This window comes from Equus asinus, chromosome 2, assembly GCF_041296235.1.
Source record: "Equus asinus isolate D_3611 breed Donkey chromosome 2, EquAss-T2T_v2, whole genome shotgun sequence".
Lineage (NCBI taxonomy): Eukaryota > Metazoa > Chordata > Mammalia > Perissodactyla > Equidae > Equus > Equus asinus.
The window spans coordinates 139533731-139556123 of NC_091791.1; the positions used below are offsets into that span (position 1 = coordinate 139533731).

At 45.6% G+C, this 22393-nt stretch overlaps 1 protein-coding gene across 2 annotated transcripts in view; it reads left to right on the top strand.

Annotated features, from left to right (window-relative positions):
• MYO1E (myosin IE) overlaps nt 1-22393 on the top strand; it is a 192194-nt gene that overhangs the window by 167748 nt on the left and 2053 nt on the right. For both annotated transcript variants that reach the window (XM_070500699.1, XM_044764793.2), the window contains 4 exons: nt 913-1070; nt 3421-3513; nt 6276-6477; nt 18329-18498. In XM_070500699.1, coding sequence (XP_070356800.1) covers nt 913-1070; nt 3421-3513; nt 6276-6477; nt 18329-18498 — 623 coding nt within the window. The remainder of the gene's footprint in view (nt 1-912; nt 1071-3420; nt 3514-6275; nt 6478-18328; nt 18499-22393) is intronic.

The following is a 22393-nucleotide window of genomic DNA, read 5'->3' on the forward strand; positions in this document are numbered from 1 at the left end:
AGTAAAGCCTTAGTTCATGATGAGGGACACTTACCATAACTAATGCTGCTGTGGGTGCAATGAAATAGATCCTGGTAGCAGCATGAATTCATTACAGTTTTTCCACAGAACAATTTGGCCATCCGTACCAGGCGCCATTATTTGTGTCTGGGAATTTGTGATAAGGGAATAACTCAAAAAAAGGATGAATGTGTGTAGCCAAGCCACTCAATAGAATAATAGGCAACTACTTAAAATTATGGTTTTCCTGCCTTACGACATGAGAAAATATAAGCTCAAAAAGTAGAATGTGGAATTTCTTTCTGTAGGCATATAGGCAATATGAAAAATAGACACTGGCAGAGGAGTTCTAGAGTTGTGAGCACGCCTCCATTCTATTTGGGTTTTGGTTGCTAGTGTTGTCTTTTTCCCTACCTGGCGGGGGTGGGGGCGGTGATGGAGCAATAGAATGTAATTAAATAATAGCCACATTCTATGCTAAGGAGACACAGACTATCTTGAGTCTGGCATCTCTCAGTCCTCCACAAACACAGTCCCAGGGAAGTCAGAGAGGGGCACAATGACACACCACAGCAGTGTGGCTGCAAATTGTCCCCATCCTTCTGTCTCGCAGCAGTCCCCCCAGCGTCCACCTGACAAGTGACATTGGCACCTGTGACGGGCCCCTCCTTCACCAACTGGTTTCTCGCAGGTGCTGGATCCCAAATGCTTCTGCCTCTGGTCAGTGGGCTCACCCTGCTGCCAAACCAAACCCATGGATGTCATACCCATGCCCAGGGCCCTGTGCTGGTTTGATGCTCTGGTCCTGCCTCGTTTTTGCCCGGCAGCAGAATTCCGTACTGGGGTCTGTGAGCACCATTGTCTCTCTCCTTCTTTCCGACTTGTTAATTCCAACAAATATGCTTGTCGCAGGCTTGAACTCAAGTTGAAAAAGGAGAACTGGGGTCCCTGGAGTGCAGGGGGCTCCCGGCAAGTGCAATTCCACCAGGGCTTCGGTGACCTGGCCATCCTCAAGCCCAGTAACAAAGTGCTGCAGGTCAGCATCGGACCCGGGCTGCCCAGGAACTCCCGTAAGTGTTCCACGGGTCCCAGGGGCGGGCCGCCACCTGGGCTTCTGGGCCTTCCTGCCTGGCCCTCGCTCACCCTGCTGCAGGCCAAACTCTCTCCTCACCAAACACTCGTAACCTGTGCACAGATCTGCGGGGCAAAGAACCAGTACACTTAACTGCTTCCTGTGGCTGGGGTTTCCTTCAGACTGAAACGTTTCAAACGAAACCAACATCTGGGGCCGGCCCGGTGGCGCAGCGGTTAAGTTCGCACGTTCCGCTTCTCGGTGGCCCGGGGTTCGCTGGTTCGGATCCCGGGTGCGGACATGGCACTGCTTGGCAGCCATGCTGTGGTAGGCGTCCCACGTATAAACTAGAGGAAGATGGGCACGGATGTTAGCTCAGAGCCAGGCTTCCTCAGCAAAAAGAGGAGGACTGGCAGTAGTTAGCTGAGGGCTAATCTTCCTCCAAAAACAAAAACAAAACAAAAAAAAAACAAACGAAACCAACATCAACGCAAATGGGCAGGTTAAACCTTTCCGAATGATTTCGTAGTTATGTATGGTATTCCAGGCATTACAATATTAATTGTGTTTAAAACCAATCAGTTTGTTGGCTTCCAATTTCCCAGCCCTTTCCAGTTGGATCTTATCAACAATACAAACCTTATCCTTCCTGTCCATTTTAAAGAAATTGACCACATTTACCATCTCCCCACACAGTTTCACTATGTTGCTGTGCATCAGATCTAATATCTCCCACCTCCACTTTAGCGTGCTTCATTAGAAGCCTCACATGCACTAACTCACTCCTTAGTCTAACTCCTTTATTGGCCTTTGATTCTTTTTCTATTTATAACTGACATTCATAAAATTGTATTTATAATGCACAGTATAGAGTAATCATATATGCTATGTATTCATATAATGTAGATATCTTCATATAATTTAGTCCATGTGTATGATCAATGAAGAGTATATAGACAGGCCTTTATGAAATCTATCTACCAAGGTAACATTGGCATGTACTGTAGCTCACTAATACAACACAGACAAATAGCCACCCAGAAAATGTTGGTGTATGTCTGTGTATCAGTTGGTCCTTGCAGAAAACAGCCGGCACATTTAGGTGGGATTTTTGAAAAGACCTTTAAATAAAGGGATTCTTTACTGAGATGTGGGCAGGGTTAAGGAGACAAAGTGGGGACCCAGGGATAAAGAACAACAGAACACCATTATTACCCCTCAACCTGAAGAGACAGAGGGAGGAAAGAGTTGAGCTTAAGGATACAGGCAGAATAAGTACCCTGACTTCTCTCTCCTCTGGCACTCCAATCTCCTGTCAGTGCCTCCCACTGGGCAAACCCAACTGGAATGCAGAGGCCTTGTGGCCCAGGTGAGCCCAGGGCACAAAGCATGGCAAAGAAGGGCTGCAGATAACCAGAGGATGTGTGCGACAATGTTCAGTAGCCCCCAGAGTGGAGCATTGTCTAATACGGTGTTTTGTGATGTCTTCAAGGGAGTCCGGGTACCGAGCAGATAACCCTCAGCAGGTCACTTCTCCTTGCCCCAGGGCCTGAGACCAGCTCCTCTGCTTTGTGCTATTCACGCCTTGTCACTTCCTGCCCTTCTCTATTCTTCAGCCCTTCTTTTTATAAGGAATTCCCTCTGCATCGCTCTTCCTGCTGGTTTAATCCTACCTTCCTTCCTGTCCCATTTGAGACCTTAGCTTATTGTTTTCCTTTCCAACATACATGTCTCTGCAGAGATCTCATGTGACCCCCAGCGGCCCTGCGGCCCCAGCCCTAATTCTGGCCCACAATGATGTTTCATTTAGCACCAGCTTGTTTTCTAACTCTTCCTTTCTGTGTCAAGGATACAAGTCTGCTTCTACCCTTCCTGGTCTCTGTTTAACTGGAAGACTCTAGAACACAAACTCTTGCATGAAAGTCTCTTGACGTAGGCAGATGTGCAGTTGATGCTGACGTGTGCTTCATGCCAGGGACCATGACGTACAGCTCACATGTTCAACTTCTGTGCTGTGTTCAGAGCATGAGTGCAAACATTATAATGTCCCATCTGTCTCATTTGAAAGTCTACAAAACTAGAAACACCTTTGTAAGATCATTACTATCTCTTTGTAAAGCCGTTGTCTCTAACGTTTCAGAACTGTACCTCCATCAACATATCCTCCAGCCCCTCCCATCCAGCAGCTACCAGGATAGTACTCCCCTCAGACCTCCCATCCCCGCTGCAGATCTGATGGGGACCTGGATTCCAAGCTTCTCAAAAGTTTTCCATAAGCAGAAACCAGCAGGAGCTGTTAAACTAACCAGTGGTACTGACTTTAACTTTCTCTTGCTTGTGGATTTCAGGTCCTACCAGAAGGAACACCACTCAAAACAGAAGTTATCCCAGTGGGACGCAAAACGCCAACTACCCGATGAGAGCTGCCCCTCCGCCCCCAGGTAGGCCAAACGTGTGCCATCGACTGGGGCACTGATCTGGACCCATGACTTGTAAAATATATTGGGGAAGAAACCCATTAGCGAATAAATGCACACATATTCGCCAGCAGGAGCCATTTTAGTGTCAGATGTACTGCCACCAACACAAACGCCCTGCCTGTGACCCTGGAATTCAGGAAAATTGTGAGCTAGTGAGATGGAACGTTGGCTGAGTTAACGATCTGGATTTCATTACCTAGCAATATTACTCCCTTAGGAAAGGCTTCCTACATCAGTCAGAGAAAAAAAGAGTTCCTTGTCTGGGACAGCCAGAATGTGGTCAGCTTTTAAGCTGAAGGATGCTGCCTTTATGGAAAGGGGAGTTTGTCAGGGATAACCCCCCCACCACTACCCAGCTCCAGCCAAATACTGTGACAATATTTTGCTACTAAGAAGAAAAATTTTGTTCTTCATCAGATAGGACCTAGAAGAACTGCTCTAAGAATAAAGTGATGTCTGAGAGAAGAACAAAATGGGTACAAAAAAGTTTTTAGATCTTGTTTCATATTTCAGTTTTTATGATAAAAATATAGCATGCAGGTCAATAAAATCCAAACCCAAATAAATCTAAGACTTTTTGCCCTTAAAAATCTGTTCAGGGGGGCTGGCGTTAAGTTCACACGCTCCGCTGGAGGCGGCCCAGCGTTTCATTGGTTCAAATCCAGGGCGCGGACATGGCACTGCTCATCAAGCCACGCTGAGGCAGCGTCCCACATGCCACAACTAGAAGGACCCACAACGAAGAATATACAACTATGTACCGCGGGGCTTTGGGGAGAAAAAGGAAAAAAAATTAAAAATCTTTAAAAAAAAGAAAAGAAAAATCTGTTCAGGGTTTGAAGAACGCTCTCAAAATTCACAAAATGTTCTTTCCATCACTCACAAAATTCAGTTAAACAAAAAAAACTGCCCCCAGAATGTTTGATTTAGTAAGTTTAGGATTCTACGTTTGAAAGGGTCATGTTAGGACCACGCTTGACTCAAATCATCCCAGACAAAGGAATCTTATTTGTAACAGTGTCCAAGATGAGCGGTAAAAAGCCTATTTTCTGTCTCCTGCTCCGGAATCTCTCAGTTGTGTGCTAAAATATGGCCACCTGGGCCTAGCAGTGAGAAACTAGTTCTCATTTCTTTTGGCATCCCCCTCCTGCCTGGCCAACTGTCTCTCCTCCCCTCTGCCTTTGTCTCTGAAGAAAATCCAAGCATGAAGGAACCTAAGAGAACCGATGTAGTATTGAGTTACTGCTTATGCTCTGGCCCCTCGTGCAAAATCCTGGCCAGACCACCTGGAAAGCTCATTTGCCTCGGCTGGGTTGGACAGAGTTGCCTCAGACCACATACCTGACCTTGGGCACGGCTCCCAACCTTCCTCCGTGACAGTTTCTTCATCATTAAAAGGAGGCAATTGGACCCAAATTCCTTAGCTCAGCACTTCTCACTCTGTCTGTGGTGAAAGACTGGGCTTGTTGATTTTTTGTTGTTGTTGTTTGTTTTTTCTGAATTTTCAATCTATCACAAACCATACTTTTGTAAGATAAATTAAAAACTACTGGAAGAATGGAATTTTAAAAGCATACAAAATGTAAGCCAAAATTTCTTATTATTAGGTTCAATAGACATGAAGTATGTCTGTGCAACTGCTATGAACGTTTCTAAATGTTTACCGTTAAATTTCTGAACTGATCGCAGGCGAGTGTGTCATGAGCCACGTGGAACAGGCCATCTGTGCCCCCTCTGTGAGAATCACAGGCCTCGAGCACGTCCTGCTCTGGCATGCCCTGCCCTATCCTGGGCAACCTTGGAAGCAAGTGGGCCTCACCAAACTCCTTGTTTCTTTAATGAAGAAATTGACATTCTGAAAGGTCGCATATCTTGCTGAAGGTCAACACAGCTATGAGAGGCAGAACCAAAACTGAAGTCCTAGTCCCTCTAATAAACTAAGGGTCATCCCGTGGGTACCAAAGAGTTCTCTTAATTCAGTTGGAAGAGGTTTTGTGGTGGGCTTACCAAGTGTCCCTTGGAGAGTCTTGTTCTCCTTCACTCTTGCCCAGATCTGTCAGTGGGAGAAGAGACGAGGGCTTCTTCATGCATAGCATGGAATGATAATGCCCTTTTCAGCCAAGGCCCATTGTTTGGAGCCCATCACCATAATCCACTTACCAAATAATGTGATCTTGACTGGAAATAGGTGTTCGGCTAAGAGAGCGTGCTCTATCTGGATTGATCCAACCAAAAGCCACATTTCTCCTGCCTGTGTAGAGTGCTCCCTCCACCTCCCACAGTGGGCTCCTGCAGAGGACACCCAAGACTGACCCCTTGAAAATGGATGTCCAACTGTTTAAACAGCTGCCTGCCAGCGCTCTTGAAGCATAATCTCATAATTTTCCTTAGACCCAAGAACGTGCCTGCCAACTTGTTGCAAGCTTACCTTTCCTTGACTGTGGGCTTTGAAACCCTAAACATCTGGTGATTCTGATGTCGGATTCAACAAGCATGTGCGAGGGTCTGCTAAGTTCCAGGCACTCGCTGGGCAATTTACAATGTATTGGCTCTATTCCACACAATATATTAGCGCTTATGCCCTCCATTTTTTCAGATGGGCAAACTGTGGCCTGGAGAAGTTAAGTAACGCTCTTGGCTAATAGATGGAAGAAATTTGGAGAGCCTTTTAACAAAGGATCAGAAAATTTAATTTTTGTTTTCTCCTCTTTTCCTCTCTCTAGGATACCATCAGAATGGAGTCATCAAAAACCAGTTTGTGCCACCTTCCCACGCTCCTGGAAACCAGCGGTCAAATCAGAAAAGCCTGTACACCTCCATGGCCCGCCCGCCCTTGCCACGACAACAGTCCACTGGCTCAGACCGGGTGTCACAGGCACCGGAGAGTTTGGATTTCCTTAAAGTCCCAGATCAGGGTGCTGCAGGGTAAGATTCTCTCCTCCAGTGGGGGAAGCTGGTGACCACCATCTCCATCAATCCCACCAACATTCAGGGATTTCTTTGGGGAGTCTGTGCATGATTCTCAAGTTCCGTTTTCCACCCACATGTTGTAATCCAGGAGCCAAGGCCGTGAGGCTCTTGGTTGGCATTTCTAAAAGTATGGCCAACTTGATAGCACACGTCTCATTCTCTTGGAAACATCAGAAGTGGGGTTCTCTTTAAGCCCTGAGATTTGATTACTCTGTGACTGTTTCTGCTCTCTGGCATAGTTGAGGGATAATGAGGTTTTTGATTTATTTCTCTGTCTGCATTTGCATAAACACAGCAGCTCAAAGAGTCATTAGAAACATTAAGAATAACATCCCAGCCTTCTGTGAGATGTAGATGTTTGCTTATGAATACAGATCTTCGGGGCTTTAAAATGAGGGCCTCTCTGCCTTTCTAGAACAGAAAATGAAGAGTGGTAAAAGAAACCCAGGTGTTTTAGCCTGAGGAAGTGAAGATTCCTGGAACTCTGTGTAGATATTCAAAGAGTTATCAGTGTCTTATGGGGGCTGGCCGTGTCCTGTGGAGTCACAAGGCAGAGAGCTAGGGCCAACTTCAAGACAAGCAAGTGAGCTCTGCCAGGAGGTAGATTTTGGCACCAATAAAAGGAAGAGCACTCTAGTAGCCCCAAGACGAACTACCCTAGGATGTAAGGAGCACCTTGTTGCTGGAAGTATTCAGGGATAGAGTAGATGGAAATCCCCAGGCAGGAAGTTGTAATCTTGTCAAATATCAGATAAGGATGAGAATCCTGTTTCAGCCTCTATTACCTATTTAATATTGGACCTGCTACTTACCCTCTCTGAGCTTCATTTTCCTCATCCATACACCGATGTAATACCGCCAAGCTTGCAGGGTTTTTGGGAGGACAAGAAATAATATACATAAAATACCTAGCACAGTACTGGGTGTGTAGGAGGCGGCTCAGTCAACTGGAGCTTGATGATGATGATGGTGGTGTCGGTTATGGTGACGGTGATGATGATACAACCATTATCTCATGGCAGTTGAACTAATGACTTCAAGGAATCTTCCAATTCTGTGTGATTCTCAGCGGTGGAGTAGTTCTGCCTGCTGAACCTGATAACGGACTTGCTCCAGCCCACTCTTCCCCTCCCTCATGCCCACCTCTGTTTTCCATTCTCTCCATGTCTCCAGAATGATAAAGAACTTTCCAGTGTGGATCAGGAGACTTGTGCACAAGATAGAGCAGTGCTGGGAGAGAAACAACAGCTCCTTCCCCTGGGTGGGGAGCCACTCATTCCCCTCCAGGCCCCATCATGAGATGTTTTCCCTGCATTGGCAGCTTCCTTCTAAAGACCACAAAGCTCTTAGGAAATTTACCATGTTCTCTGTTCCTTTTCCTCTGGCAAGTCTTAACCTCATTTGGGCTACAGATATGAAAGCACCTTAGTTTTATCCTGATGGCCGTCAGTAGAGTAGATACCACCCTTTATTAGATCTCTTCCTCCCCGCCTCCCCCCAGCTCTTGTGTAGTAGCTGTGTCCCGTCAGTCCTTCCCTGAGTGGCTCCATCTAAAGCAGTAGTTCTCCAACTTTAATGTGCACCAGAATCACCCAGAGAACCCGGGTGAGATTCAGTGAGTCCAGGATGGAGCCCAAGAATTTCCATCTCTACCAAGTTCTCAGATGATGCCAATGCTGCTGATCCAGGGCCCACATTTTGGAAACTACTGGTCTGACGGCACCTGTTGTCTGATTGATAAAGCTGGAGAACGTTCCATGTAAAGGTGAATTAGAAGGGTGCTGTTGAGACTATGGGATTTTCACTCTGTAACCCAGACCTACACTGTTCAGATGGACGTACATCACTAAAATAAACAACCCTCCCTGGGCCAGTTTGATGTCCCAAAGTAGGCAGGGGATTAAAATTAGTCAACAAAATGCACCAAATCTCTTAGCTCTGGCTGCTAGCTTCCTACTTGCTTTGGTTTTGGCAAGCAAAACCACCTTTCCAGCCTGCTTTGCAAGTTACAGACTTGCACACCAGCCAGCTGGGAGCATCTGTCAGCCAAAAGCAGGCAATTTAGGAACACTGTGTCTTAACCGAGGCTGCTCCCTTCCAGCCCTCTGCTGCATGGTTCCCTATGTAAGCCTTAACAAACCCTTTGCCACCTTCAGGCCTAAAGATACGACATGATATCTTGGTGATGGCTATGAGGCCAGAAGGAGAAGGTACCTTCCACAACCATCTACCAGGCAGTTAGTTCTTCCTGACTGTCTATTGTGTGTAAAAATGTTGGGAGGAAGACTGAGTCCAGTAGCTACAAGAATCCCAGCCAGCCTCCTTTTTGTGTGCTTAAATCTGCTGTGGTACAAACATTCCTTAGGAAATCGTACTGTGGTCAAAGGGCTGAGCTTTTTCTTAGTATCTTTTCTTTTTCAAACACATTAAAGGTAAAAATTAAAATAATTTCTGATGTGGCCAGAGACCTTGGGCATGCATTTCAGGAGCCTTGTGGTGACCTACATTTAACAGCTCCTTTTTGCCAAGAAAACCTGAATTGCAATTATTCCACAGGAGGTTGTTGGAGCGAGTGGGGAGTTTGGGCATCCCGAGCTTGTACCTTTCCATAAACATGAACATTCTTGTAGACATTCCTGTATACGTCAAATGACCTACAAACACAAGATTACCACGGTCTTTCTCTCCTTGGGCTTTCACACCCTTGGGTGCGTCTTTCCTTTCCCTCTCCCACCCCCTCAATGCACTTTTCTTTATAGACGTATTTAGCATAAGCAATCATTTCTTTTGGATCCTGTAATGTAGATAAAGTCAAATGGTGTAATTAGCACTTCAGTTAATTCAGGAAAGTCTTTGTCAGTTTATTTTAGGTTCAGTCAGGGTGGTTTTTTTTTTGGTGAGAGCATGAAGCCTTCACTAAATTAATTACCATCCCAACTTGATCCTTCACCCTTGCCTTGCCACGTTTGTGACGTGGTGGCTATTCTTGTTGTCATTATTATCATTGTCCAAGAAAACTATGAGGGATGCAGAGGGAATCATTATCTTGCATACTTTTTGAAAAGTGATTCAGGTTAAAGAATTTTCCTGATCTTCAGGGAAAGAGAAGACATCAAGCAAGAATCATATCCACAGGGCCAGCCAGGTGGTGCAGCAGTTAAGTTCACACGTTCCGCTGTGGCGGGCCAGGGTTTGCCAGTTCGAATCCCAGATGTGAACATGGCATTGCTTGGCACGCCATGCTGTGGTAGGCATCCCACATATAAAGTAGATGTTAGCTCAGGGCCAGTCTTCCTCAGCAAAAAGAGGAGGATTGGCAGCAGTTAGCTCAGGGCTAACCTTCCTCAAAAAAAAAAAAATATCCACAATTCATTCATCAGCCTTTGCTCTGACTTCAGAGGAACACTTGCTTTGCCAATCAAGGGTGCTTTATATATTCCCTCCTAAAACTGAGATGTACATAATCTACCTCCAGTTCGTTACTGGAAGGATTAAAACCCAGACTGGAAATGTCTTTTCCATTGGCCTTTTTAATCCTGCAGTCCATTTCACGGGAGGACAACTTCAGGAAATTTCAAGATCCTCCAGAGATTAATCCAACTAGACATTGGAGAAACAGAAAAATATTGAAAGTTCTCAGTGGTAGGGCTCCTGGCCATACCACAAAAGAGGGATCGATAGAAAAATTTAAATGCTGCCTGGATGTCTCTTGACAAGATTCTACTAATGGAGTCATATTTTCAAGGGGCTTAAAGTTTCCAACAAGTGTCCAAGGGCAATATTTCTCAACCCATAATCGACAGGAGCGGCAGCCGTATCCTGGCCCAGGCAGACATGAAGCTGAGGAATTCCTGGCATCCATTCCCACATTTCCAGTAATGTTTATAGATTCAACCTTTTGGAACAGAACATATTTTAAAGAGCCAATGAAATAAAATGCCATTATTTTCCTTCTTGGAATTTCAAGACATAAATTTCACATCTGCAGAACAAAGAAGTGATATTTAAAGCTGAATCCCAGCTCGCCTTCTCATAGACTAGGCACACCCGCTGCCCCGGGGGTGTGGGAGCTGCAGAGAAGTTCCCCAGAAGCGGCCTGTGGTGTGCAGAGAGCACGGGATTCACGCTTACACGGACTGGGTGTGAGTCCCAGTTCATTTGCTCGTTCCTTTGTTGATTCATTCATGGAATATTTACTGGGCCACGTGCCTTCTGTGTGGCATGTGCTGGGCACGTGGATCATTTGGTGAATTACCAGCTGTGCTGCCTCACGTTTGTCACTTAATCTTTCCATGCTTTGGTGTCCTCACTTGTATAATAGGGGTAGTAATATAATTTTAAAGCCCACCCCTCAGGCTTTCTTGAAGATTAACTAAGAGCTTTATAAACTATAAAGCACTATGCAACTTGAAAGTTTATTTTTTTACTTTTTTATTTTTTTGAGGAAGATTAGCCCTGAACTAACATCTGCCGCCAATCCTCCTCTCTTTGCTGAGGAAGACTAGCCCTGAGCTAACATGCATGCCCATCTTCCTCTACTTTATATGTGGGATGCCTGCCACAGCATGGCTTGACAAGCGGTGCCATGTCCTCACCCAGGATCTGAACCAGTGAACTCTGGGCCGCTGAAGCGGAACATGCACACTTAACCACAGCGCCACCGGCCCGGTCCCTGAAAGTTTGTTTATATTTGTTTTTTTACTGTTATTCATGTGCTTTGGCCTTGCAGGGAAATACTAATATTCTACCAGGATTGAAAAGTGGGTGTCCCCAGGCCCAGTGGCTTTGCTCTCAAGAGCTCAAATCTCGGGCCTGCTTAGAGCTCTGGACTCCGTGGGGCTCCAAGCTTCAGGCATTGCTGGCTCAACTGGGGAGAATGGGCAGCCTCGGGAAGCCGACACAAGGGGCCCCGTCAGGGAGACACCTTCTCCCTCCCCCGCCACACACATACACACAGACACGCACGTAATAGCTGCACTGCTCAGTGTGGGCGCGGAGCAACGCAGAACAGAGAGCCATGAGATCGTATTGCAGCAGACACTAGCTGCATTGGGACAATGTAAACGAAGTCCCAAACTCCTCCCGCTGTACTATTCCACGGTCTTTTTCTAGTTAAACATGCTTTGCACCAATCACCATCACAACGCACATCCCGTGGAAGGCGATGGGCATCACCGGGAGAGAGCGGATGAACAAACCCTCACTTTCGAGAGCTGTGGTGTCATTGATGTCATTTGGGGTTTTGTTTTCTTGTGGGCTTTTGGCATCTTGTGAGCTTGGGCAGCTGTCCACAAGGGTTCAAATGTCAGTAGGCATCCTGATGTCTCAGGGCAAAGGCTCCACTCGGTCTTTCCCAGTCACTGAAGCAGGACTTCTCCGGCAGTGCAAGTTTTCATGAAGCAAACTGGAGGTGACGTGCTTGGTCCCTCGGGGAACTTGGTGGTGAGGGTCGTGCTGTGACTGCATTAGAGGTCTGGTGCCCTACTCGGAAAAAAGAGCCGCCGTCAAAGCAAGTTGCTGTAGCTCACCTTCTTTGCATGTTTGTTTTCTTAATGGGGAATAGACTCAAGAAAGTGCTAAGTGGGTACAAATTACCCTGAAATGATGGGTCAAGTCTTGATAGGAAAACTAAATTACATTGTCCCAAAGTTACAAATCATGAAATTTTGGACTCGCTGAGTGATGCGGAGTTTTATAACTATATACTCATATAGACAGAGTGAATCTTTGTTGTTCAAATGGCAACAGAACAAATAACTTTGTTATTTTGAGTCTGAAATTCTTACTTCAACCCCCATTATCCTGATGGAATACTTGTTTTTATAACACAATTTTCAATCATGTAAGGTTTATTAGGAATACAAATATCATACAATACCAGAGACACCAAAATTCTCGAAGTCCTGCATATCCATTACAAAACACTTCTGGGCAAAGCACTTTCAGATGAGTGCATGCAAGTGATCCCGGGGACAGTGGGGTCCTGGAGAACGACCAGCTCTCTGGGGATAGAAAGGCCTGAGCTGTAACATTTGTGAGTTTCTACCCTCACCAGGGCCAGTTTCAAGCTGCCAGCGTGACTACCGCTGGTCTCGGAGTTGGGAAGAGATGCGCCGTCACACACCATTATGTAGTATTCCCACCATACACAAGCAACAGATTAATAACTTCAAGAGCACTGATAGAAGTAAAATGTAGTAAAATAATTAGGAAGGGTTGAGTTGTGTTAATTGTCTTTGCGTTCAATATAGTTTAATCAATCCCAAGTGTATTCGATTTCAGCTTTAATAATAGCTGTGTTTGACAACTGACCCATGAAATCCCTGAAAGTGTGAGTCGTCTCTCACGGGCTGGATTGAGCCAGCTCCAGCTGCCTGGGCACGAGGCTGTTGTCCATTGTGTCAGAAAGTCTGAGTCCTTTCTTCACGGCATTGACCAGTCACCCTTGTGGCTGCGAGTGGAGGGCTCCAGGCACCTGAAAGACCTCATTAACCAGTTTCTGGCAGCTCACAGAAAGTTCGTCTCTCTCCTCATTATTGATTACGCAGGATCGCCACCTAGTGATGCAAAGGAGATTGTCTGGGTTTGAGGCTGAGCCTGCCTGAAATAGAGCCGGGAAGATGGCTGTTCTCCCCGACTGTTTTCTGTGCTGGTTTCCAGGTCCACAATGTGGAGAATTGTAGAGACAGTGATGGCTGCGTGGGCACAGACTTCCTGTGTTCCGTGGTACATCTGAGATCTTGTTGAGGGCACTCTCTAAAGCTTTCTTAGAATTGGAGAAAGGACCTGGGCCATTACTGACTCCCGTTCTCACAGATGAAGACATTGATCCCTGAAGAGGTGAAGTGACATACTCAAGTCACATGCCAGCTGGCAGGAGAGCTGGGCCTCAAACCCAGTATGCAGACTCTTAAGCCAGCGCCCGTTTTCCTGCTGCACAGTGTCACTCCATCAGAACCTGCGGATTGAGGCCACACGGTGTTCCTGGGCCTGGTGCCAGGTCTGGGGGTCACAGTGGTGAGCCCAAACAGGCCGTGGAACCTACTGTCCTCATAGGGAGTCAGCTAAATAGTGACACAAGTGCCTTTACCCTGATCCCCTGCCCTGAGCAGGCATAGGCTACCGGAGGATGTGGCGGGGGACTGAAACCAGATCCAAAGGTGAGCAGGAATTAGCAATGCTGGTTGGGGGTTGGGACAGGCCAGGGGAGCATGGCCAGACCAAGGGACCAGAAAGGTCAGTGTGGCTACATCTGGGAGCCGTATGCATACGCCACGGTGCCATCCAATGATGAAACCAGCAGGAATTCCAGGAACCTGGATCAGTCGTTTCGTGGGAGTGTTGTCAGGTTAGATGATGCGATGTCTATGAAAATGCCCAGCACAGTGCCTTGCCCAGAGCAGGCATAGCCAGGGCGAGTTTATCTGTATTTTGTAAGGCTACAGGCAGGGGTTCCAGACGACATGCCATCTGTTAATCTAGGAAGAGTGAAGACATGCCCAGATGTGAGAAAGAGGCGGCCGTGGCTGGCAAGAAGGAGCCCTTTGCTGGAACGGGCTCACTTTGGGACACGCTGCCCTACTGGAACGGTTGTACCCCTTCCTGTCACAGAGGACATTTAAACAGGAAAGAGCCAGACAATGGTGACCTCAGGGTTGCCTAAACAGACCCTTCCCTGATGCCAAGGGCAGAACTGTTCCCCGCCTCCAGCCGCCCCCCTCCAGTCCCCATCAAACACAGTCCACACTCTGCTCCCCAGCAAACTATGTCACATCTCAAAACTGCCTGGACGTGCCCCCGCCCCGGAGTGTGGAGTGCAATGCACCCCATTCAGCCAAGTGATAAAGTATGGTAGCGGTTGTACAGGGCCTGGGAGAATCAAGCTAACTGTTGCCAAGGGCCTACACGGGAACCCAAATTCCCCAGTAATCCCTGAGGTTTTCCTTTGGTTGGTTTTCCTTTGACTTATCCTGAGGAAGTACCCTCTGATGCCTTGGGACAAAAGACCATGTGATGGCTGTGCTCACACAGGTGTTGAAACATCCTCCTCCCTCCACCCGCTCCTCCCCTCTGCCCGGTTCTGCTCGCACACAGGCTGGCCCAGGTCACTCCGGGTATCAGCAGCGCACTGCAGAGCCCAGAGGGGCCTGGGCAGCCTACTTGTTTTTTTCAAAAGCAGCTTTTTTGAGATATAATTTACATAACATAAAATTAACCCATTTAAAGTACAATTCAGTACTTTGCAGTATAGTCATGGAGTTGTGCAATCATCATCATAATCTAATTTTTTTTTAATATTTTTTTTTTCCTTTTTCTCCCCAAAGCCCCCTGGTACATAGCCGTGTCTTAGTTGTGGGTCCTTCTAGTTGTGGCATGTGGGATGACACCTCAGCATGGCTTGACGAACGGTGCCATGTCCGCGCCCGGGATCCGAACCGGCGAAACCCTGGGCCACTGAAGCAGAGCATGCAAACTTAACGATTCGGCCACAGGGCCCGCCCCCACCATCATAATCTAATTTTAGAACATTTTTGTCATCCCAGAAAGAAACCAATCATTCTCCCAACCCCCAGCCCCAGCCCTAGGCAACCGCTAATCTACTTTCCATGGATATAGATCACCCTTTCCTGCTAACATTTCGTGTTAAATGGAATCATCTTTCTTTTAAATTTACTCCTAAGTATTATATTCTTTTTTGTGTATTGTAAATGGAATTCTTTTCTCAATTTCATTTTTGGATTGTTCGTTGCTAGTGCGTAAAACTATAGCCGATTTTTATATATTGATCTTGTATTCTATTATCTTGCTGAACTTGTTTTGGTAGTTTTTTATTGTATTCCTGAGGATTTTCTGTGTGTGAGACAGTCTCATCTGCAAATAGTAGTATTTTCACTTCTTTTCCAGTCTGTATGCCTTTTTTTCCTTGACTAATTGCTCTGGTTAGAGCTTCCAGGTATTGAACAAAAGTGGAGAGAGTTGCCATCCCTCTTTTCACCTTAGGGGGAAAGCATTGTCTTTCACCAGCAAATATGATGTAAGCTGGGAGTACGTGCATAGGGGGTCCTAACCCCAACCAGGGCTCAGGGGCTTCCGTGAAGAAAGGTAGGAAGGGGCCAGTGTGGCCCGTGGCAGGACGTGAGGCTGAGCACCAGCAGGGGCCACAGCTGGCAGGGACTTTGCAGGCCCCAGGAAGGGTTTTGGTCCATTTCCCAAGAGCAGAGAGAGGCTGTTAGAAGGATTTTCAGTGGAAGGTGAGGTAAACTAATAAACCCCGAGCTGCGGTAATGTTCGGGGAGCCGAGACAGGAAGCAGCTGGCAAGAAAGACATGATGGAAGAACTGGGAGGGCTCAGTCAAAGCTGGAGGCGGATGGGCAGAGGAGCCGGGGAGGCGACTCCCGGGATGGCTGCAGGGAGGATAGTCCCACCTTTCATGGGGTCACCTGTCTTTGCCTCCCCACTAAGAGGCCCCCTGCTTGGGGACTGTACCTAAGTCCCAAGACTCCGCCTCCAGATGCCTCATCAATCTGGACTAATGGTAGGTTTTTCCCCTGGACATAGAGAGGCCAACTCTCCATCTGCGAGTATTTGGGGAGTGTGTGTGTGGGGGGTGGAGGGGCACATGTGCGCATATATGCACGTGCCCTCCCAGCCCTGCTCCCTGGGGCTGCCAGGCGGGAGGCTTTCCTCCCTCCCGCGGTGCTGTAATGTGCCCCCGCCCCGTTCCGTGTTGCTGGGAAATCAGATGACTTCTAGTATCAGGCTAATGGCTCTTACTAACCAAATGCTGACACATCCCTAATATATAGGTTGCTTAATTAAAAGCCTGCTCGCCTGGCCAGCTTTCAGAGAAGCAAGCACTTCTCAAGCAGGGAATGGGAATTTCCAATAGACTCGGGAGGAAATGAAGTCACGCTAACCATCTAAGAGATGCTTTTCCTCTACAATAAAAGAAAAGGGCTTGCTGGGGGTGGGAAGGTGGGCTCCATTCTGAGAAGAATGGAGCCTTGGGGTTTGTTCCTTCCCACACTGGGAGCCCCAGGCAGCACCCAAGGAACCCTGTTCCTGCCAGGGATAGTCCTACCACCCAGCTGGCAGCCAGGACCCCTCCCCCATAGCCTTCCTCTCGTAATCTGACTTGCTCATCAGCACCCAGTTAGCATCTGTTATCACAGCACCTCAGCAAGGACAGAGGGCTCTGGCCTCTTGAGAGCACAGCTCAAAACTGGGTGTGCTTTTTCCTTCCAGAACGCAGACCCTCCCCCATCCCACAGGTGTTAACAGACCCCACCAGACCTAACAGCCAGCCCCACCATGTTGAGTTCAGCCCAACCCCTCTTAGAGGAAATCTTAAGTTTCTTTTATAAGCAAATGAATGTAGGCTTTACTTTAATTTGTCCTTATGCAAAGTGGAGAAAAAATGTTTTCTATATCTCTATTTCCTTTTTTTTCTAAATATTTTTTATGAGCATATTTAATAAATAGCTGTTTCCGATAGAAGTTTAAAGATCTCACTAAATAGGAGCAAGCTATAGTTATGTGCCTTTGAGACAACATGAATGGTGAGTGGAGACAGTACAGTATGTAGGAAGAATACATTCAAAGCTAGAAGCCCTGGTTTAGGGTTCTGGTGCTGGAGAGATTTTCGACGATCACGACCAGGGGGAGGAAGGGATACCAGCATCCAGTGGGTAGAGACCAGGGCTGTTGCTAAACACCCTACAGTGCACAGGACAGCCCCCCAACACAGAATTATCTGCCCAACGTGTCAATAGCGCCGATGTAGAGAAACTGCTCTGAATAAACTCTTTCACAAGAACATTCACAGGGGACCAGCCTGGTGGCACAGCGGTTAAGTTTGCACACTCTACTTTGGTGGCCTGGGGTTCACCGGTTCAGATCCCAGGCATGGACCCACACACTGCTTATTGGGCCATGCTGCGGTAGGCGTCCCACATATAAAGTCGAGGAAGACGGGCAAAGATGTTAGTTCAGGGCCAATCTTCCTCAGCAAAAAAAGAGGAGGATTGGCGGTGGATGTTACTCAAGGCTAATCTTCCTCAAAAAAAAAAAAATTTCACAGGAGCATTTTTGTGTAAGAAAACTGCAGTTATCCTGAATGACCATCAACAGTGGACTAGAGGAGTAAATTGTGACATATTCATGCAATGGAACAGTATAAAGCAACAAGAATGAAGGAGCTACAATGACGTGTGTCAACAGGGTACCTCTCAAAAATGGACTGAGCCATAGTAGGATGTGATTCCTTTTATACAGTAAAAAAAAGAGGAGAAGTACATGTGCTGTTTAGGGATACTTCTGTGTGTGGTAAAACTGCAAAGAAAAGCAGAATTATTGATAGGAAACGCAGAGTAGTTGTTAACTCTGGGAGGGGTTGCCGTTGAAGAGAGGCTCCCGCAGGCTTCCAGGGCACTGGCCAAAATTCTGTTCTAAAGTTGGGGGAGGGTGATAGAGTCGTGACTATTTGTCTTATTGTCCTTTAGATGTATAAATATGCTTTATAAACTTTTGTATGAATATGTGTCTTTCCCACATTTCCTTCCATGCTAGGGACGGAGTAACAGCAGCTAATGTTTATGAAGACCTAACGATGTGCTTTTGCAACAACCTTGTCAGCGAGGGCGTTTTATTCTCAGAGAAGGTTTAGGAAGTGACACAGCCTTCTAAGGGTAGAGCTGGGGTTGGACTCAAGCAGGCCAGTGCCGGCCCCATGCTCCAGGCCACCACACAGTGCTGCTGTGTCTCCTCTTGGGTCCCATCTCTCACCTGCCTCCGCTCTCTCCACAGGGTCCGGAGACAAACGACCAGTCGGCCTCCCCCAGCAGGGGGCAGACCCAAACCCCAGCCCAAGCCTAAGCCTCAGGTGCCACAGTGCAAGGCTCTGTATGCCTATGATGCTCAGGACACAGACGAACTCAGCTTCAATGCCAATGACATTATCGATATTATCAAAGAAGGTAAGTGCGTGAGTGGCTGGCTGGGCAGGATTGCCTCCCAAAGAGCATGTAGTCACATTGCTATAAAAACTAGTTTAAATATGAAGGGAATTTATGGGCTCTTCTAACTGAAACTTGCAGAGGTAGGTCAAGCTTTAGGCTCAGTTTGATCAAGACTCCAGCTTCATTTTTTTTTTTTTTAAGATTTTATTTTTTTTCCTTTTTCTCCCCAAAGCCCCCCAGTACAAATTTGTATATTCTTCGTTGTGTGTCCTTCTAGTTGCGGCATGTGGAACGCTGCCTCAGCGTGGTTTGATGAGCAGTGCCATGTCCGCGCCCAGGATTCGAACCAATGAAACACTGGGCAGCCTGCAGCAGAGCTCGCGAACTTAACCACTCAGCCACGGGGCCAGCCCCCTCCAGCTTCATTTTTTTAATGCTTCTTTCAGCTCTGCCCTTTTCTTTGTATTTGCTCCCTTCTCAGGCTATTTTCCTCATGGTAGCAAAATGGCTGCATCAGCCAATAGATCAAACCATGTTGGAAATCTGCTTTATCTCTGACACTTCTCTCAGCCATTGGACAAAAGTCCTAGGTTTCACTCTGATTGAACCAAATTGGTCATGTGCCCATCCTTGAACCAATCTCTGTGGCAAGACAAAGGCTGTACCCTGTGTCGGGTAGGCCTGATGGGGTCTGCCCTAGGAAACGGGTCTATCCCACCCAAACCTCATGTCCACCTCATAATTAAGGTAGGTGGAATGCAAGCCAGGGAGGCAACCCAAAGCATCCATTCTAAAAGTGGCCTGTGGGCTTGGCGTAATGCTTTACTAATTGGGTAGAGAAGATAAGTTAGAATATCATATACCTCTAGTCAAACATTAGTGTTTATGGAAGCATAAAAAACAAAGGTAACTCCTGACTTAGGATGCTAGAAAAAACACCATGAAGGAAATGACATTTGTGCTGAGGGATGGGGAGAGAGACGGAGAGAGAAGCCATGGAGGCTAGAAAGAGCAGGTCGTTTTAGGAAGATGAGCTGATGCTTGACCACGGTGCAGCAGCCCCAGGGAGATGTCCTGGGAGATGAGATAAGCTAGGAGCGGCCTGAATGTCAGGCTCAAGAGAACTTGGGAAGACAGTATGGAGCCCTCCGAGGTTTGTGAGCAGAGCAAGGCCAACCTGAGTGGGCAGTGCTCCTTGGCGAGTTTAGCTTTCAGGAAGAGGTGGCCAAGGACAGCTCAGGAACCATGCTTTAAGAAGTTCCTTCATCACATGAGCTCACTCTAGGTCCCTGGACCAACTCCCTTCTAAACGGTCTCTGGGCGTTATTTTTATCTCTTTTAACCATCTAGTTTTCTACAGGTTTTAATATTTTAAGCCATTTAGTATCCTTCTTTAGAAGTGTCAGAATGAAAATAAGCATTGAAATAAACTCTTAGTAAACACAAACAGGAATTTTCTCACCAGCTTTGTTCAGCAAAAATTTTGGAAATGACGTAATATCCCGTAACAGGGATTGGTTAAATAAGCTTTGCTGTATCCATTCAGTGAACTTGGATGCAAAAATTGTTTTATTAAAGATAATGATGTAAAAGTACAGTATATTTATTGAAATGGAAAAATGTTCGTGGAAAAAGTTTATAGACTGGACTATAGCCTCATTTTTGTAAAGATATATAAAACGCATATGGCTATTTGTGTGTATGCCTATATTTTCATGTATATGTTAGAAAATGTTAAAGTGGTCTCCTTAAGTGTTGAATTTTAAGTGAGTATTATTTTCTTTTCATTTCTCAGTATTTTCAAATTTTTTTAGAAATAATGTGTATTGAGTATAACTAAAACAATTAGAAGTTATCAAAATGTGATAAGTTATCACTGTAATTTACACAGTGTGGTGTGAGCGCAGGAATAGATATCCATTTGTGTAAATGGGATAGAATAGAATCCAGAAACAGTCACGTGTCTATAGGTATATAATATATGATAAATGTGGCATCTGACATCAGGGGAAAGCATAGACAATTACTTTCCATTTTGGAAATAAAGTTAGATCTCCACCTCATACACAAAATAAATATCAGATGAATTAGAGATCTAAAAATCTATCACTATATTATAAAAGTCTTACAAGGAACCTTAGAATATTATATTAATCTTTGAGTGGCAAAAGTGTCTCTAGGAGACATAAACGATACAGGATTTAACCTCATAAAAAGGCTGAATTAAAACCGTCTGTATGGTAAACAGCACCAGAAGCAAAGTTAAATTATAGAAAACAGACTAGGAAAAAACATTCTATGCCTCCTAATAGCTCCTCCACCTGAATAATGAGACAAACGGTCCCGTCCAGAAGTGGATGAGGGCTCTTGAGGCAACGCACACCAGAGCCTCTCGAATCGTCGGTGGAATCAGAGCAGAACATCTCGCCTCTGGTTAAAGTATGTACAGTCCACATCCCCTTGTCCACATCCTTAGAGCTAACTAAGTGCCAGATATCAGAGATGGGAGGCTTTAGAAAGCTAATAAAGGTGTGTGTGTGTATATATTGTATCGTATCATATATATTATATCGTTGTGTTATATTATATTATAATTATATTATATACCCCCCTTGTGGGCCCCAGGGCAACACCTAGATCAGACTCAGTTTTTCTGCCGTGAGACATGAGCATTCATACTCCAGGAAGAGGTGTCACAAACAAATTCACGTCAGTTCAGGCCAAATTTTGCCATCAAATGAGTTACAGAAAACTTTTAATTTTCAGAACTTTCTGGATTTTTTCATCACAAATGAAGTGTGGCCTGTAATATCTGTCATCAGTCAGAGAAATAGGTTCCTTCTTTCACTGTTTACTCCTAGGGTAGACTTTTGGGGAGGAAATTTAACAGTATTTATCAAAATTTTAAAATCCCCCTGTCAAAATGATTGCTTCGAATTTATATTTAACCCCTTCCACCAAGATAAATTCCAAATAAATAAATACTTAAGTGTATAAAATAGACGTCAAAGCCCTAGACGTAATTATGGGAGTGTTTTCTTTTTTTACAACATCATTGTGGGAAAGGATTTCTAAAAATGGGAAAAAACCAAGAAGCTGTAAAATAAGAGATCATTTGATTCAAATACTTAAATTTTAAAATATAAAAAATTAATAAAAATGGGAGGAGGGATATTTGCAACTCACAAGACAAATTCACTAAGATATATGAACAACTTGTAATCAACAAGATAAAGACCAACATCCGATAGAAAAATAGGCAAATGCTGTGAACAGGAACACATGGAGCTGTCGAAGAGAATATGGAAGCTCTTTATACACTGATATGAGAGGACCTATAGCGTATATTATTAGGGTTAAGAAGTGCAGAACATGTAATGTACATAGTATGCTATTTGTGTACAAAAGGGGGTAATTTTTTTTTAACTTTCTGTTGAGATTATGATAGTTCACAACCTTGTGAAATTTCAGTTGTACATTATTGTCTGTCCGTCGTGTTGTAGGTGCACCCCTTCACCCTTTGCGCCCACCCCCAACTTCCCCTTCCCCCTGGTAACCACTAATCAGTTCTCTTTGTCCACATGTTTAACTTCCACCTATGAGTGGACTCATACAGAGATTGTCTTTCTCTGTCTGGCTTATTTCACTAACATAATACCCTCAAGGTCCATCCATGTTGTTGTGAATGGGACGATTTTATCCCAAAAGGGGGTAATTTTTATAAATACTTTTATATCTGTGAACTACCTCTGCAAGAAAGTATAAGAAGTCGGTGATGTTGCTCACCCTCAGAGAAGGGGTTGGGTGGCTGTGCTCCCTGATCATCATTTTGTACTTTGGGCAGTACTGCACATATGAAAGTATTACCTATTACAAAAGATAAATTATATTTTCTTACAAAGGATAATAGAAG